Source organism: Schistosoma haematobium, chromosome 3 (genome assembly GCF_000699445.3).
Source record: "Schistosoma haematobium chromosome 3, whole genome shotgun sequence".
NCBI classification, from domain to species: domain Eukaryota; kingdom Metazoa; phylum Platyhelminthes; class Trematoda; order Strigeidida; family Schistosomatidae; genus Schistosoma; species Schistosoma haematobium.
Genome location: NC_067198.1, coordinates 17,681,513 through 17,699,325, shown reverse-complemented (window position 1 = coordinate 17,699,325; position 17,813 = coordinate 17,681,513). Strand labels below are relative to the sequence as shown.

The following is a 17,813-nucleotide window of genomic DNA, read 5'->3' as shown; positions in this document are numbered from 1 at the left end:
AAATTTTCATTACTCTCTATAGTTAGATAATCAAGTTATTATAATGAATAGCCAGGTTTAAGGTAAATAAATTTAAGATTGAATTACTTGAACTGTAGCTACAATTTTGCTTAGCTATTTTATAAAGTATCCATGAGTATAGAAAATTTAATTCCGAGGAGATCGTAGGAGCAGTTAAGTTAATAAATATAAATAGCAGAATATAGTCTAAATAGTTTTTTTTTTTCCAGTCTTATCGTTACAACCGAATGCATAGTAAAGTCGTGTTATCACTGTATTGAACATTCTTTTAATTGCTCCGTATAACCTCTGAATGATACTTCATTCGACGCATTGCTTAAAAATTGCCTGCGTAAAAATAGCGATTTGTTGCTATCATTTAGAACAGTCTTTTGTTTGCTTTTGTTAGGATGTATTTATTTCTGAACATCCCATGATATCAGTTACTCGACAGACAATAAAGGGGTTATTATATAACGAAATGTCCTTACCACAGTTCTTTCCTACTCTAGTGACATGGAACTGTGATTAATTTTATATGTTCCTACGCAAGTATTTTTTTATTCAGATCCCTTCTCATCAATCGGTCTACTCTGTAAGTAGAAAAAATTATTCTAACCTAACATTCAAGCTAGACTTTTAAGCATTATTTTCATGAATAATTATTATGATATGCCTGTTGATGCTCCATCCGAATCATTTTTTACTGTTTCAGAAATAGACTTTAATCTCAAATAACTTAGTCGATAAGGTAATGTGGATCTGAGTATACACTTCTGTAAATAGTGTTGCTTTTCATAAAATAGTCGGGTTATTTAATGATAGGAATAATCCCGTAAACCTTTCATGTTTAAAATATTCATCTAAATTAATACATTTTATAGGCCATTTTTCTGATGTTCTCTCAGTTTGCTTCGTTACTTTCTTGAAACTTCTTGAGTAAGTATGGCTTTCTGAGAAAAATTAGTTCACTGACAAATACAGATTTGATAGCGTTTTGTTCATCTATTATGACTTTCACCATTTTATCACTAATAAAACATATGACCCAATAAGTAAATGAGAATGTCATGTTCCAATCTTCTGAATTCCCTTCAGTTCCATTTCCATGAATAGGGATAGCTATTGGAAACTGACCAATGTCATGCTGTTTAAAATCTAGCGATGAAATAATTCAGTGAAGTCAATTAGCTAAACAATTATAATGTATTATATTCATTTTATTCTTCATTTAACTTGTTCATAAACCAATGTCGAAACAAATACTGTAAATTTCTAAATTAGGTAATTTTCACGGAAATAATTTAATTTTAAAGGTTAAGGTCACGAGACCACCATGGAAAATCTGGTATCATTGAACGGTCGTTCCGTCCTATTGTTGGACTCCTCAGCAGTGCGCATCCACGATCCCGCCTCGCGAGATTTGAACCCAGGACCTATCAGTCTCGCACGCGAGCGCTTTACTATTGAGCCGGCATCCAACGGTGTTGCTGTCTAACTTTAAATAATCCACGAAATTGAGAGACATATCCTTTACAAACAGGTTTCCCATGGTGGTCTAGCTTCAACTGACTCATGATCTCGACCATTAAAATTACTATAATATCTACAAAACCCCTTCTGATATTTTAATTTGATTCAAATTACGTTAACGATTTTTATTTTCAAAGATCCATCTTTATATGTCAAATTTGAAAGCTGCTGAACAAACCTTGGAAACTGGTGTTGGAAATAATTTTGAAGTACGTAATCATCCATTATATCAACTCGTTCGAGCACGTATAATGAGTGAACAAGGTTCAGCTAAAATATCAGTGCAAATATTAAAACAAGCAATCGCAAATCTTTCAAGTTATTCACAATCTTTAAAATCTAATAGTTTTAATTATTCATTTAATGATATAATGCCATCTGACAAACTTTCATTATATATTGAACTTGCTGACGCACATAGAACTTTAGGAGAACAAGTAAGATGATTGTTTTTTTAAATCATGTAGTACGTTAGAGACGGTTAGGCCCGATGAATTTTGAGTTGGTTTTTCTCTCCTGATAGTTTATGATTTGGTTGACTGGCGTCATTTGGTAATTAACAATATAAAACGTGTAGCAAACAAGGGTTAACATAAGTTGCCATACAACAAGAGCATAATGGGATAAAATTAACAAGATGAATAGTAAAATATTTGAAATAAATTAGTAGCAACAACGATAAGAAAGACCAAACATTGAGGAAATGGTTCTAAAATTCATTATGAAAGGGCATCTGCCGTAGTTCACGATCTAGTGAACATAAACAGTGAAAGCGTCAATGCCATTGTTACCGAGCTATGCCATACAATGTCTCCAACCAGAAATCGCCGATATCATACACTCCAGTCAGGAAGTCTTCACATATTTACTCCTCCCAGACCAATTATCAATGACAAGAGTTTACCTAGCCAGCGCATTCCTACATTCCTACACTATTAGCCCATTGAGAAAGATATTAGTCAGGAAAACTTGACACATGCTCCAATACCTCAAGCATTACATCTTATGTCTAACCTCAATACTGATCACTTGATCGTTCCAGGATACACGCACAATGCTTCGACGACACCTATGGGGAAAAAATTGAAGACCAAGTGTATCACTGTTCCAAATAAATAGGTTTAAAACAGTATAAACTTTTCATACCTCCTTTAAATGTCTTATGACATTCTCAGACTGAAATTCGAACACTGTTTTTAGTCAGTTCATTGTAAGAGAAAACTGCTCTGTGTTTGATTTTGTTTGAATATTATCAATTGCTTTTGTTTTTACTGATACATTGTTTTCCCTACGAATTTTTGGGATTAAGTTTTGTTATTTAGGAAGACACTGTAGACATTTGAAGGCTTGAATAGTATCGTCCAAGTTCTGTTAATGTTCTACAGAGTTTTTGGTACTTATACACTTTAAAATAATTTTGTAACACAGTAAATTAAAACAATTTAACCTTCAAATGACCTCAGTCAAGAAGTTCAAGTCGGAAACTGATTTCAGATGCAGGACTACTGAAAATCAGAAAAGTGGTAAATACCCGTTTCGACTTAGTTTGGAACATCTCTAACAGTGATTGTACTCGGGGAGCCTGCTACGAGTTGGAATCCAGTAGTCCACGTCTCTGTCTTCAAAATTATGCGAGATCATTCAACGTCTTGATTGTTACGCTAAATCTGGAGACATACTAATTCCGAAGTATTTGTAAAAATACTAGGAAGTAAAATCCTTTAACTCAGTCTTTAAAAATACCCATCTATCCACAAGATTCAAATCTGTAGTGCACTTGTAGTAAAGTGTTTGCATAACAGTTGATCATTAAACGAAATAAACTGTTTGTAAACATTCAATATCTATTTCACAGACTTCTGAGATGGTGTGGTAAACTGTTAGATGAAAAGAAATGTTTTATAGTTGAAACCGTCATAAAATGATGTAGCTACCAGATTACTACCCACAGTGTGATTTAACTTCGGCTTAAGTAGAAATTAGAATACAATGCTTTGTGAGTTGATCAGTTAATAACATTACGTTAACTCATGACTCTTTTTTGAGCTGTTTAGAGGTTTCCATAATACTCGCCTTTGATACATCAGTCTGAAAAAGTCATTAATGAAGTACTCTGAGTTATATGCATTAGGGACAAATCTATTCAACTTTTTAAAATTCAGAGTAAAAATATTACATTTTCTTGGTTTATGTACAAATTCGCTCTCGCAAAAACACTCATATTTTGAGTTTGCCTACTCATCGCACTGGTCCCTCTCAACTTTAATCAGTTTTGTATACTTTTCTACTTTCAGAAGGTTATTTGGACACTTTTTATGCTCAGTTTTCAAGAGCATTAGACATAGTCGTAATTGCAGTATACTGCTAATTAAAAGAGTCAAAATATAATATCAAGATTTCCACTTTTTTAATCTTAAACGAGTTATTATGAGTCTCGAAGTTCTGTTTTTATTTTTCATAATCTTAGCATGAAGCTACAAAGGTCTTGCAAGATGCTTATTTAACATTTGCTGGTACTGTGGAAGTTGCACGAGTTACAATAGCTATGGCTAATTTAGCTCTGGCACAAAATGACCACGAGACTGCTCTGAATACTTTAAGACAAATTCAAGCTGACCATCCATACTATATAACTGCACGACAACATATGGCCAATATTTATTTATATCATAGAAAAGAAAAGAAGTTATATACTGCTTGTTACAGGTACTGTGAAATACAATCAGTGTTCCGTTTTGTATCTGATTTTAAGTTTTTTCTGAATGTTTTACGTATTCACGTTCTTCGTAATACTAATTGTATGTAAAACGTAGCTCAGTGGTAAAGTCTCAGGCTGAAAAGCTGGGCTACCAGGGGTCGAACCTACGACTTCAAGAAAACTTCATTAAAAATGTCAACTAACACAAAACTCAGGTTCATAGTTTTCTGCTGATTATCTTTAACCATCTAAAACTGATTGTAATGAAGAGTTTTACAGATTTATCCAAGTCATTTTTGTTAAATAAATTCGGATGTTAGGATTTATCACTCTGCTTTTTGCGGTTCATCATTATTTAAATATCAGATTTTACAATCAATCCTTGTGAAACCTAAATTCAATTAGGGGATTATACACAAAGATGGATATTGTTTGCATGCCATGTCAAACAAGTTTCAGCACCTCAAAGAAATAATATGAGGTCACGTTTACTTCTAATTTTCATGCCGTTATAAATTATAATTAGATTGTCAATAATAATTACTAATATAGGAAATCGGTAAATTTTTGTTACATAATCAAACTTTATGAAAGGTAAACATGTGTTAGTTTTTATAAGCTTAAACAGAAAAAGGAATAGTACTATATGATTGGGTTGCTTTGAATTTTACACACGTTACTTTACCATCAATTGAACTCCATTTGGTTAAAGAAAATTCTATGAATCTCCATCTAATTTTTTTTATTGAAGTTTAATAAGATGTTCTTAAAAAGTATGACTTTTAGAAAGAACTACTGGAAACCGGAGGGAGTTAGACAGTTGTTTTGTTCTAGTCTGGGACGTATAAGCAACTCTTAGCAGTCTAATGCTCTTTGTAATCAGATTTTCTCCAAACGATGTTAGTCCTCAGTGAAAATTTTATCATCAGAATGGGTTTTGTGGAGATTTTAGAAATTTCACAGATTGAAATCATGAGTCAGTTGAAGCTTCAACTGACTCATGATTTCAATCTGTGAAATTTCTAAAATCTCCACAAAACCCATTCTGATAATAATCAACTGCTCACTAGTGACTGACTTCAGGAAAAACTCCCGAAGTTCTAGTGAGAAGCCGTTACCAGTGGAGTTCAACCAGGTCTGTTGTGAGATAGGAACTCACTGAAGACAATGGTGTACGGTGGCGCAACTTCGTGGATTGGTTGAAGTTAGACATGAACACCGTTGGATGCCGGCTCAGTGGTCTAGTGGTTAAGTGCTAGCGCGCGAAGCCAGTAGGTCCTGGGTTCGAGCCCCGCGTGGTGCGGGATCGTGGATGCGTACTGCTGAGGAGTCCCATACTAGGACGAAACGGCCGTCCAGTGCTTCCAGGTTTTCAATGGTGGTCTAGCTTCAACTGGCTCATGATTTCAATCTGTGAAAATTTTATCCTCATATTTGAATTGATTCTCATAAACTCATTTAGTAAATAATATTGTTTTTACCACGGTATAATTTACTCTAAGGTACCATTAAACACAATATTTAAAAACTTGCTTACTTACGTACTTACTTACATACGCCTGTTACCCCTCGTGGAGGAACATAGGCCACATACCAGCACCCTCCATACAACCCTGTCCTGAGAAACATTTAAAAAAGATCTTAATAATTCTCGATAAATTTCAATTCGACATAGGTATTTTTATATCCTTATCCTACTTTTTCGAAATTCAACTTTATTTGTCAATAAAGAGAAGAAAAATTTTCTTTTTTAATAAGAGGTTAAGGAATGAAAATTTCTGCGGTATACCAATATCTATTAAGTTGACCTTTATGTTGATTTATACTTTTAAATATCAATTTTTAAAAGCCATTTCTTGAATTGGGTCATTCTAGCAGCATACAGGTTTTTTAAAGCTATAACTGAATTTATTATCTTTATCGACATAACTAAAGTATGACATTGGAGTTCTTTTTAAAAGTAATTTAGTATTGTATTACTTAATTACTTGCTTACTCCTGTTGCTCCTCTACGAGGAGCATAGGCCACTTACCAGGAGTCGCCATCCAACCCTGTCCTGGCCAATCCTTTCCAGCTCCTTCCAGTTGTTATTCATCCTTTTCATATCTGCCTCTATTTCTCCACGTAATGTGTTCTTTGGCCTTCCTCTTTTCCGCTTCCTTTCAGGATTCCAAGTTAGGGCTCGTCTCATGATGCAGTTTGATTATTTCCGTAATGTATGTCCTGTCCATTTCCATCGTCTTTTCCTAATTTCCTCTTCAGCTGGAAGCTAGTTTCTTCTATCCCACAGAAGGCTGTTGCTGATGGTATCCTGCCAATGGATGTTGAGTATCTTGCATAGACAATTATTTATAAATACTTGTACCTTCTTGATGATGGTTGCGGTAGTTCTTCAAGTTTCAGCTCCGTATAGTAGAACTGTCTTGAAGTTCGTATTGAAGATTCTCACTTTGATATTGATTGGCAGTTGTTTTGAGTTCCATATGTTCTTCAATTGTAGGAATGCGGCCCTTGCTTTGCTAATCCTCGCCTTTACTTCTGCATCTGATCCTTCTTGTTCATCGATGATGCTTCCCAGGTATGTGAAGGATTCTACATCTTCCAGAGTTTTGCCATCAAGTGTGATTGGATTGGTATAGGAAAAATAAACAATTTGAAATTTATGGTATTTTATTGAAACAATAACATTATCTAGGCATACAAGATCAAGATAAGTTAAATTTGCTTTCCCTTCAACTATGAAAGGATTCTACGTGAAGTTAAGTTTATAAATTATAAATTTTTATTTTACCATGTAACAGAAAAATATTTTCATCTAGATCGAATTACATCATTTTTCAAACACTTTTGTACTTTTGTTTAATAGAGAATTAGCTGAAAAATTAGAAACAAATGAAGCTTATTTTCTGTTAGGTGAAGCCTATATGAATATTCAAGAACCTGAAAATGCAATTAAAATTTATGAATCTATTCTACGTAAAAATCCTGATGATTTACGTTTAGCCAGTAAAATTGGTCATGTATTTATAAAATTACATCATTATGCTAAAGCTATATCTTATTATGAGACTGCAGTGAAAACTGGTCAAAATGGTTTACGATTAGATTTAGCCGATTTACTCATCAATATGAAACAATATAAAAAGGCTAGACGTTTACTTCATTCTATGTTAACTAATGAAATTATGGAGTCTGGTAAGATGAATTGAAAGTGATTATACATTATAATATGTGTATTGTCTATTTTTTCCATAAATAATTAAAATTCGATTAGCAGTGTTATGAAGTCGATTATATAAATATATATTTTATAAGATAGAGTTTATGACTTGTTTATATATTTACTACTGTTATGTCTTGAAAAGTTTATTTTTCTTGATACTACCGCGTATAGCAGAGCACTAGAACACCAAAACCCTTCCAAGTCGCAATAAGAAGACAGAAGACTAACGAAAGGAATATTATTCCAAACAGTGTCAATCATAGTACAAAGTTGTCATGTATTTATAGTTTTTAGTGAGAACAAAATCATCATTACAGTCTTCCAAACCGCATACAGGGGGTTATTAGCATTATCCAATCGGGAAGCTACACGTTGGAATTCTAGAACATTCTTCCGAAAGGTGATTAGATGGGACGTCTTCGGCTCCTTCTGAGCCTCTTACAGCTTCCTCGAGTTCACCGGTGGTCCGTCGTCACACCTCCCCCCTTTAAAGTCCGTTGTGTAAGATTTTTTTCTTGGATCCACCTGAAGCTTGGGTGTCGCCTTCCTCTTGCGGTCCATTACTCTCGAGGGTTGTACAGCTTTCTCTCTGCGTCGTTTGTCTTTTCGATATTTGCGCTCATGATGGTTCTTCTGAGATGAATCTACGAGCAATTGAAATGGGAGCCGGTTTTCTGTGACCACTGTACTATCATTTCTTTGCATTTGATTTATATGTCTTATGCATTTTCCGACACCTTTCCGGACTACGTACAGTACATTTCCGATTCGACGTTCTATGACACCTGGTTCCCACTTCCTATTACCTTGATACGATCTGACAAGTACCTTTTCACCCACCTGGAAGCTACGATTGACCTTACGATTTTCATTCGTGGGTTTATTTGTCTCTCTAGGCGGCAACATACTGTTAAAGGCTGTCCGGATTTTCCTTCCGAACATACACTCAGCCGGAGACTTTCCTTCTGGTACTGCCGGATAAGGGGTAACTCTGTAAGACATCAAGAACTTATTAATCACTTGTTCCGGGATACCCTCACTTCCCCCTTTGACCAGAGCTCTTTTAATCGCATCCACGAATCTTTCTGCCTGGCCATTCGACTGAGGATGGTACGGAGGAGATTGTAGATGCAATATGCCATTTTCACTGCAAAAGCGTTTGAAGGCGGATGACATAAACTGAGTACTATTGTCGGTCACTAAGATCTCTGGAACCCCAAAACAAGCAAACAATCCTGACAATCTTCTTATTGTACTCTCTGAAGTCGTATTCGGCATGTCATATACTTCCGGCCATTTTGTGAAAGCATCTACAACAACTAAGTAATTCCTGCCTTGTATTGGTCCGGCGAAATCAGCATGTATTCTTTGCCAAGGCCCGTCCGGTTTAGGCCATGGTTGTGGTTCGGCTTTCGTTGGATTCTTCGCAGCCTCTAGACAGGACCAACAACTGCGACCTTTTCGCTCTATATCATGGTCCATTGACGGCCAGTATGCATAGCTGCGAGCTAGTGACTTCATTTTACTTATCCCCGGATGCCCACTGTGGAACTGTTTAATGACTTGGTGTCGAAGATTTCCGGGGATAACGATACGATGGCCAAACATTATACATGAATCGACAACTGTTAGTGACTCTCGTCGACGAAAATATTGTAAGAGTTCTCTGTGTAGTCTAGACGAAGGCCATTTGTTGAGTATGCAATGGCGAACAATCTTCAATACATTATCCTTCTTGCTAGCCGCTTTGATGGCTTCGAATGTGACAGGGAGTCCGGAAACTGCGTCTGACAATATTTTGTGAACCTCGGCCTCGACATCTATAGCAGCTACAAGCACCTCTTCTTCTTGTTTTTCATGCAGACCAACCTTCTGAGCCTTTTACAGCTTCCTCGAGTTCACCGGTGGTCCGTCGTCACAACTACTCAGTATATAACTTTATTTTTCTGCAGATGTATATTAAATAGTTAAACCTAGTTGATCATTAACGTGAGTTTCATGATGGGAGGACTTATCAGCAACCTTCAGGGGAATAACATTTCTCCAGAGGTTGTAATCAGTGACTCAACCACTAAGGTATTTTGACCACGACTAATCTTTTTTCCGAATGAGAAGACTACACTAAGTAGTTTCTTAAGTAAATAACAATAAGTAAGGAATCTATAACTAGTTAGGTTTATAAATGACTAAAACTATACTTCTGATAAAACAACAAGTATACTGCATTCAATGTGTTTCCATTTTTTAAATCTTATACCTACTGATTTCAAGGCGTTTTTTTTCTAGGCATTAATTCCAGATATAATTTTAGTTTTATTATTAAAGTGTTAGTCTATTCCTTCATCTGTTTTTAGGAAGAACAACTAAGAAATCTCAAATTAAATATTTACTTTCATTCATAGTCAGTGGAAACAAACATTGATATTCAAAATAATATTTCTAGATCAAACATCTGCATCAGTGCACTACTTTAATCTGATTTAAATTTCATCTTGTATTTAAACTCATTAACTAAGTGTTTGTTAGACGGTATCCATAACTTGACAGTCTTTTACGACCTACCCTAATGGTCAGTATAGTTTATCATCTTCTTGTTTTTGCCTAACTGAATCAAGTCTACATATGAGTTACTTTATTTTAAACTATTTTGGTTACGAATTTGATTGAACACCAACAAATAGATTATGTAATGTCAGTCGAACGTTCGTGACAAGATGTCATTTTTTAAAGATAATTTTTGTGCATATGCTTATTCCAGCGTATTTTGTATTGCCTTGTTCATAATATTGGTCTTTTTTCATTGTAACTAAACAGTGATGACTTTGAAATTCTCTTAGAAACTGTGAAGAATGTGATACCTATCGTTCGTTTTAATTTTTCGCTCTTGATACATCTTAAAAATGAACTGATAGTCAAATATTGTGATCAAATAACTTGCATTTAACCTCACACAACATAACGATTTCAAATGGAGACTGAAACATGATAAGTAGATTTGTACAGTCATTTCGGCATAAATCTTCCATACATTTATATATCCATTTTTAAGATGTAATCCAGTTATTTTAGTTTTCTCTAATCCATCTAAAATCGTCGTTAAACACATACAAATTGATGCATTGTGTTCCCAATATGTTTTTGACCTTTATTGATCACGACGATCCTTATTGCTTTAACAATCCTAGTATTAATTGAGTATATGCCATTGTATATCAATCAGTTCAAAAATTAGTGACTTTCCGCGTAGTTTAAAGAGCTGTTATTCTTAACTAAGGAAACATGAACAAGATAAGGTTCGTTAGATAAGTGAAGATAAATTTTTGAAAGCTGTAGGTGATCTATTTTGAAATCATTTAGTTGTGCTTCAGTCATATTGCAAAGCATTTTGTTCTTCTTGATGTGTATACTCATGTTTTCAAATATTTGTAAATGTATTTTGATTCTTCTTTTAGCACATGTTATCACTTGTTGTCGTAATAAAACATTCAACCTTTGAGTCTTTCTATTACTAGTTAATTAGTTGTATGAAGTAAGGTGAATGTACATACATTTGATTCATTTATTTAATACCTTATTTATTTATATAGAATTTCCTAAACGCACTATTTTGCATACATCATAGTTTGACAAAGAGGTACACGTTTTGATAGTCCTATCAAATCTCGAACTTAATTCAATCAAGGCTAATATTTTGAATTCAGCCTAACAATCATATACCATATGGTTGTGACAAACAAATAATGGTAAGTGTGAAATACAAACTTATCTCAAGAGTCGAGCTTTTATTACAGTGTTCATCAGTCGGTATAAGATCACTATTCATTATTTTCTTCTTGAATATTTTTTTATCATCTCAGTTCACCAAACAATCTTTCGTTGTACTGATTCTATTGAACAATTCATTTTTTTTAAAAAAGGCGATTTTGGTAATAATGATAATTTAATAGATGAACAAATGAGTCAATTGAAGCTAGACCACCATGGAAGCACTGGATGGTCGTTTCTTTTTAGTATGGGACTCCTCAGCAGTGCGCATCCACGATCCCACCTCCCGAGATTCGAACCCAGCCCCTTCGGTCTCACGCGCGAACGGATGACCTCTAGACTACTGAGCCAACATTCAATGGTGTTAATGTCTAACTTAAACCATGAATTCAACTATTAAATTACTATATTCGCAAAATTCCTTGGTTTAAGTTTGAAGCACAAAGATATTAGGTTTAATTCCGTATAGTAGTCCTGGTGAAAACTTATGAGAACTGATAAATTAAAAAGAATCAGATATTCGGTTACTTTTAGTTTCGAATGATTCACCCACCAATATCAGTTTGTACTGAAAAATATCTTCTGATTACGAGAAGTTTTCACAAGATAATTAAAGGTCATGGAATTCACTTCATCTTGTGTCCTTCCCTTTTCTTATTGAATTATCAATTAAATCTATCCATGAAATAAGAAATAACAAAAGTATGTGTTCTTTCTCTACATTATTTACACAGTAGTTAAATTCATTTACTTAGTTCACCAATAACATTCACTTTTACTTATTACTTCTTCTTTTTGAAACATAATAATTCATTAAAAAGCCTCTGATATAAATGAATTACAAGAACTATGTCATGCATTAAAATTATTAGTCAAATTACAAACAATTGAAGATGATAAACTTCATGAACGAATTGATTCTTTAAATAGTCTGAAGTCAATTCAAGCAAGACTACTTAAGCGTATACAAACCAGTGAAGTTGAAGATGTGGTGAGTGAACAAAAGATCAATATGTCAGAGTAAGTTGATTTATAAAAATTATGGGCATTTTTTAAAAGTAGATAAATTATCGGAGAAAATTATTTATACATTTTAAAATCAAAATTTTTAAACTCCATTATTTTGTAACCTGTAATTGCTTTGAGATATAAGTCATGAGGATTACAATCTTCCAAATGCTTTGCTTTTAAATATTTTCCACTTGCCTAATGTATTGCCACTGTGATATTTGAATCGTAGGAATACAGTCTTTTGTTTAAATCGATTTTAGCAAAATAACCTAGGTGAATGTCTAAAAACTAAATAAAAGAATTTGATAACCAAATATGATTGATTCAGCTACTGGAAAAATATGTTTATTGCTTAAAGGGCAAGTCCCTGCCGTTGCTGCTACCTTGACGTGGTGGTCGGGCTTATCTATGGTGAAAAACCAATCGAGCTATGATGGCTGGAACAATCGTTCCTCAAAGTCCTACCATGCCAGATAGGTCGGTTGTAAAGCGGTAAGACTAAAAGTAGCAAGCTCAAGTTCTGAGGGTGAAGTTTTACTGCTGACTCTACAGAGGTATGACGGCAGTATGTTGTTTTCTTCAGACAACCAACATAGCAGCCATGCTGCGTTTTCACAAAGGAAAGGTGGGGTTAGAAAAGGTCGACCCTATAAATGCACACCTCGCTTTGTCACACAGATATCCGTTTCCGTTGGTAAGGTCCCAACATGTGCGGAACTAACACGAAAATTATTCATAGAAAGGTCATGTGTGGCTGACCTCAATCAGTTGTCCCTTTGGTATTGCGGTTTCGCTCTCAGGTCACTAAGATCATCTCTAATCCAATTTCCTTTTCATATACCTCTAGAAGAACCCTTCCACGGCGTAGGCTACCAAGAAGAGATAACCGCCCTCATGCCTCTAACAGCACTCAAGACTGACTAAAGAGCAGGTTTGCTACACTAATATTTAAACCAGTTTTATGCAGAGAGTACAAATCAATAAACCAAGGCCGTTACACTGATATTAGTTCGAATAATGTTTATTGATACTAGGCGTTGGATAAATAGTTGACTAATTGATTGTCAGTAGATTATCAGTGTAAATAGCACAAGAAAACGTGTTTTGTGAGGATATACAGAAGGAATGATTATACATATCTATTCTGATATGATTCACCTAATTACATTTTACTGGATTAGCTATTTGCTTTATAAAATAATTCTGAAATCATTTAGGAAATTGAATGTCATATATCATAATTTAGTGATCAGTTACCAATTCAGTTATCAATTATTCTTCTATTAAAACTAATTATGCTTTTTGCTGACTGACAATTGTATATATTGAGTAAGACACCTTTGAACTCGACAAATTAATGTTATATTAGAATGAATTAATTAAAAATTCTATACTCATTCTATTAATATATTTCGTTCAATAAATAAACAAGAATTCTCATATTGGATAAGTAAACATGTAGTTTACTTAAATTACCGGCATGTATATATAACGTACATCTAATTAGACGTATCAACCAATTTTATCATTATATTTGACTTACTAAAGATTTGTTTTATATATTTTACTCTGTTATTGAAATATTGCTATGTATAATAGACATGTAACAGAGAATAACATAAGTTCATTGTTATCACCTAGATAATATTGTAAAAGAGATCATTGGGTTAATTTTCAGAAGCTAATGTTTATCAAATTAACTTAGTGTAGGAAAAAGTTTTGAAACTTTATTAGATATGGTAATGGAAGATAATCTGAATTCAAAGAATAGATAATACTCTCGGATAACTCATAAAATAGAAATTCCCAGTTGCGTTTAAAATGTACTTTAATAATAGGCCAACACATAGAGACGAAAAAGGATTGTTAACTTGGTTCGATTACCGGTTGCGGGATAATGAATGCCCACTGATGAGGAGTCCCGTACTAGAGCGAAACTGCTGTTCAGTGCTTCCAACTTTTTATTGGCAGTGAGACTAAAATCGATTAATGTATTCAATGAAGTTCAGCAATCTTCACGACCAAATATTGACATTATTCTAATCAATTTGACATTATATTAGAAAATTGGTTAATTAGTTACTGATATGAAGTGTATACATAATCGTATAACCTTCAACTGAATTTTATTAGACTTAAAATAATGGAATCTTATAGATATTACATCCTCCGTTTTGTTTATCATCCTCCTCTATTTGTTTATATTTTTTAAATAAACATAAAAGAAGGTATGTTGATAAATAATTGTTATATTCTTCAGTGTCAATTGAGATCATGAGTAGGTCAGTGTTAGACTACACCTGGAAACACTGGACGATCTTTTCGTCTAGCACTAAGCTCCTCAGTAGTGCGCATTCACGATCTAGCACGCAGGACTGCAACCCAAAACGCTTAACCTCTAGAGCACCGATCCGGGATCCAACGGTGTTAATTTCTAACTTGATCCAATCCATGATGTTGCATGATCATCTTCCATTGCTTTTGGCGGGTAACTGCCTCACAGACGATACAGTTGAACTTCACTGATCACGGCTTCTCACTGGAACTTTGAGAATTACCTCTCAAAGCTAGTCACTAGTGAGCACATTATAATTATCAGTATCTGTTTTCTGATTCCCTTATTTCACTGATTTAATCATTATTAATTTTTGGTTTTGTTTTAATTCTGATATAAATAATGCCGGCTTGACTAACCAGTTAATACTAGTCCATTGTAAAGTAAGAATTTTGATTCAGTGATCCACTTTTTTGACATAAACTTTGCTGTTTTTCCGTTCTTCAAATGCTAAACTATTAAAATTTTCTACTCTTTATTAATATTCTAGGGTTCTTCTACAATTAGCATCAGTCTATTTCTTAAATATTCAAGCTCAATACGGTGATTATTTTAATCCAAATCGTTTTAAAAATGATTCAAACATTCAAACAATGAATGATTCTAACAATACATTAAACATTAATTTATCACAATATGTAACTATAATCATAGATCTATGTGAAGATGCTATTAAACATGTATCCACTATTATTGATCTCAAATTATCATCGTCTATTCAACAAGGAAATGATCCAAATTTAAATGTTAATAATTCACTATATAAAATTCAATTGAATCATATAAAAATATCAGCTATAAATATTCAAGCTAAATCTATTGTTCAATTAATCAATTTATATTTGTATACAATGGATTATGTAAATTGTGAACAAGAAATATTGAAATTAGCACAGTTACAGGTAAAACGAAACAAAAAATCATTCTTTTGTTTTGTTTATTCTGAATGCTTTTTTTATACAGAAATTCCTTTTCCCTGTATATTTTTAAATTGGTGCGAAAAAGTACAATATGTGACATTCAAGTGAAGATAGAAAGATACAATATATTTCTTTTTCTTGTCATATCAGTTATATTGGGAATGGTGCATATTTCCACGTATATATATATATATATATATATATATATATATATATATATGTTGATTCCCATTTTCCATTAACTTCTTTTTTAAACTATTACCATCCTTTAGGTTATCTGTCAGAATGAATTCCTTTAGTAGGCAAATAGTATTGAAAATATATTAAATAATATGGTTAAAGGAAAAAAATAATCATATAGAGATAAGTTGAATTAAAGAAGGATAGGAAACGAAATATTTCAGTAAATGAAAGTGGGTGAATGAAACAAAAAAATTACTCCATTAGTATACAAAATATAGAAATGGAAATAATAATAAAAAAATCAGTTTTTGATTGTTCCAAAGAAAAATACTAATACGTGTGATATACATATTAATAAAAGGGTTAGAGGAAGGTAGAAAAGGATTGAAAAAAGAATGTGAACGATCAAGGTATTATCATAAATGTTAGTTGATTTGATTTCTTCGTATTTATAAAGTTTTTGTATATATATCGTTGTTTTGTATCATGGAAACCTCATTATTAATGTTGATTTTTATCAATGAATTAACATTTTAGCTTAAAAGATTGATAGTTCCTTTACTTTAAACGGTAATATTGTAGTGAAGGCGGACACAGGTGAGGACAACCGAATTATATTTAGCACAACATTACAGAGTGACTTGGTAAAATAGAAAAACCATACTATAATACCTAATTTGCAAAATGTTCAATAATTGTCTCGGACTTCATTGTTCTTTCATTTCTATATTAATTGCTTTCTATTCCCGTTCTTCCTTTCTTGATCTTCCCAGACATCACATTCCTGACTCGTATTATATACTACTTATGTCAATGTAAGTATCACGCACCACAATATAGAAGCATTGACAAATTGATAGGTCATTGGATAGTGATCGACAGGAAATTTACTAGATTTTATGAACTGAATGTATAGCTTAAATCTGAGCTCATATATCTATACTTAGTAATGGAATGACATTTTACTGATTCAGTAGTTACGTGGATAGATAACATTCAAAAATATTTTCACAGTCAAATAAGATTATATGATCGTGTTATGTCGGTTATATCATTTGGCATCTCTAAAGGATAAAATTTTCAAACAACTACTTCAATGAATTTCCATGTTACGATTATTTTCTAACTATGATATATGAAGTTCAGTAATATTCCATTTATTAAATTTTATATTTTGCTTTGTGGAGTGTAGAAGCATTTCAAGTTGTATGCCATTCTGTGTACTGTATTTGTAACTGAAAAATGTCAGCGTATTAGATCTTAGAATCTCTTTTTTAATTGAAATACCAACTATGTGGTTATTTCGACATTAATAGACAGTTCTTTGTTGTAAACTACTTGGAACAGTTAAAAAAGACCAAGTGCTTCCAGGTTTTCACTAGTGGTCTAACATCAATCGGTTCATGACCTCAATCAAATAAACTTTGTTTATTACGTCATGTTATATTTATTATGTTTCAACTTAATTGACTTCCTTTTATTTGTATGAAATTTGAAAATTAAATGTATATACTGTTATCTGTTAAACCAAACGATCTACATATGAATTACCTTACTACATAAATTGCATCTAAATAATTTGTTTGTCTTTTTTGACATGGCAACATTTAAATTTATTTATGTTTAACCAGAACATATCCAGTAAGAAATATTTCTGTATATCGGAATCTATATAATAAGACTTGTAATAATAGATTCTCTTATATAAGTTGATTTTATGTTAAAAGAGTTAGAATGCCGTCTTCTTTGTTTAGTAATTATCAAATTTAATTGTTTACATTACCTATTATCTTAAAAATAGAAGCATTTTAATTCTCAGTTTGCTTTCAGCTAACTTCAACAAACAGAGTAGAATATGTGACATAGACAGTCAAAACAAATTTAACCTCGAACCATTTAAATTTGTTCAAATTGTTAAATAACATAAAGACATGTGGTATGGAAATCTTCAGACATTATTTGAACAGTATATATGTCTTACAGTATACTTACCTTAACATTAATTAATCAAATACCATGTAGCATTACTAAATGAAATACTTTAATTAAGTTTTAATTGAAGTCATGAGTCAATTGAAGCCAGACCACCGTGGAAAACCTAGAAGCACTGGACGGCCGTTTCGTCCTAGTATGGGATTCCTCAG

At 33.0% G+C, this 17,813-nt stretch overlaps 1 protein-coding gene across 1 annotated transcript in view; it reads left to right on the top strand.

Annotated features, from left to right (window-relative positions):
• TTC21B (Tetratricopeptide repeat protein 21B) overlaps nt 1-17,813 on the top strand; it is a gene marked incomplete at both ends in the record, with an annotated part of 67,746 nt that overhangs the window by 21,148 nt on the left and 28,785 nt on the right. The window contains 5 exons of the mRNA XM_035731662.2: nt 1,671-1,970; nt 4,001-4,239; nt 7,099-7,427; nt 12,042-12,240; nt 15,057-15,468. Of these exons, the coding sequence (XP_035585777.2) occupies nt 1,671-1,970; nt 4,001-4,239; nt 7,099-7,427; nt 12,042-12,240; nt 15,057-15,468 (1,479 nt within the window). The remainder of the gene's footprint in view (nt 1-1,670; nt 1,971-4,000; nt 4,240-7,098; nt 7,428-12,041; nt 12,241-15,056; nt 15,469-17,813) is intronic.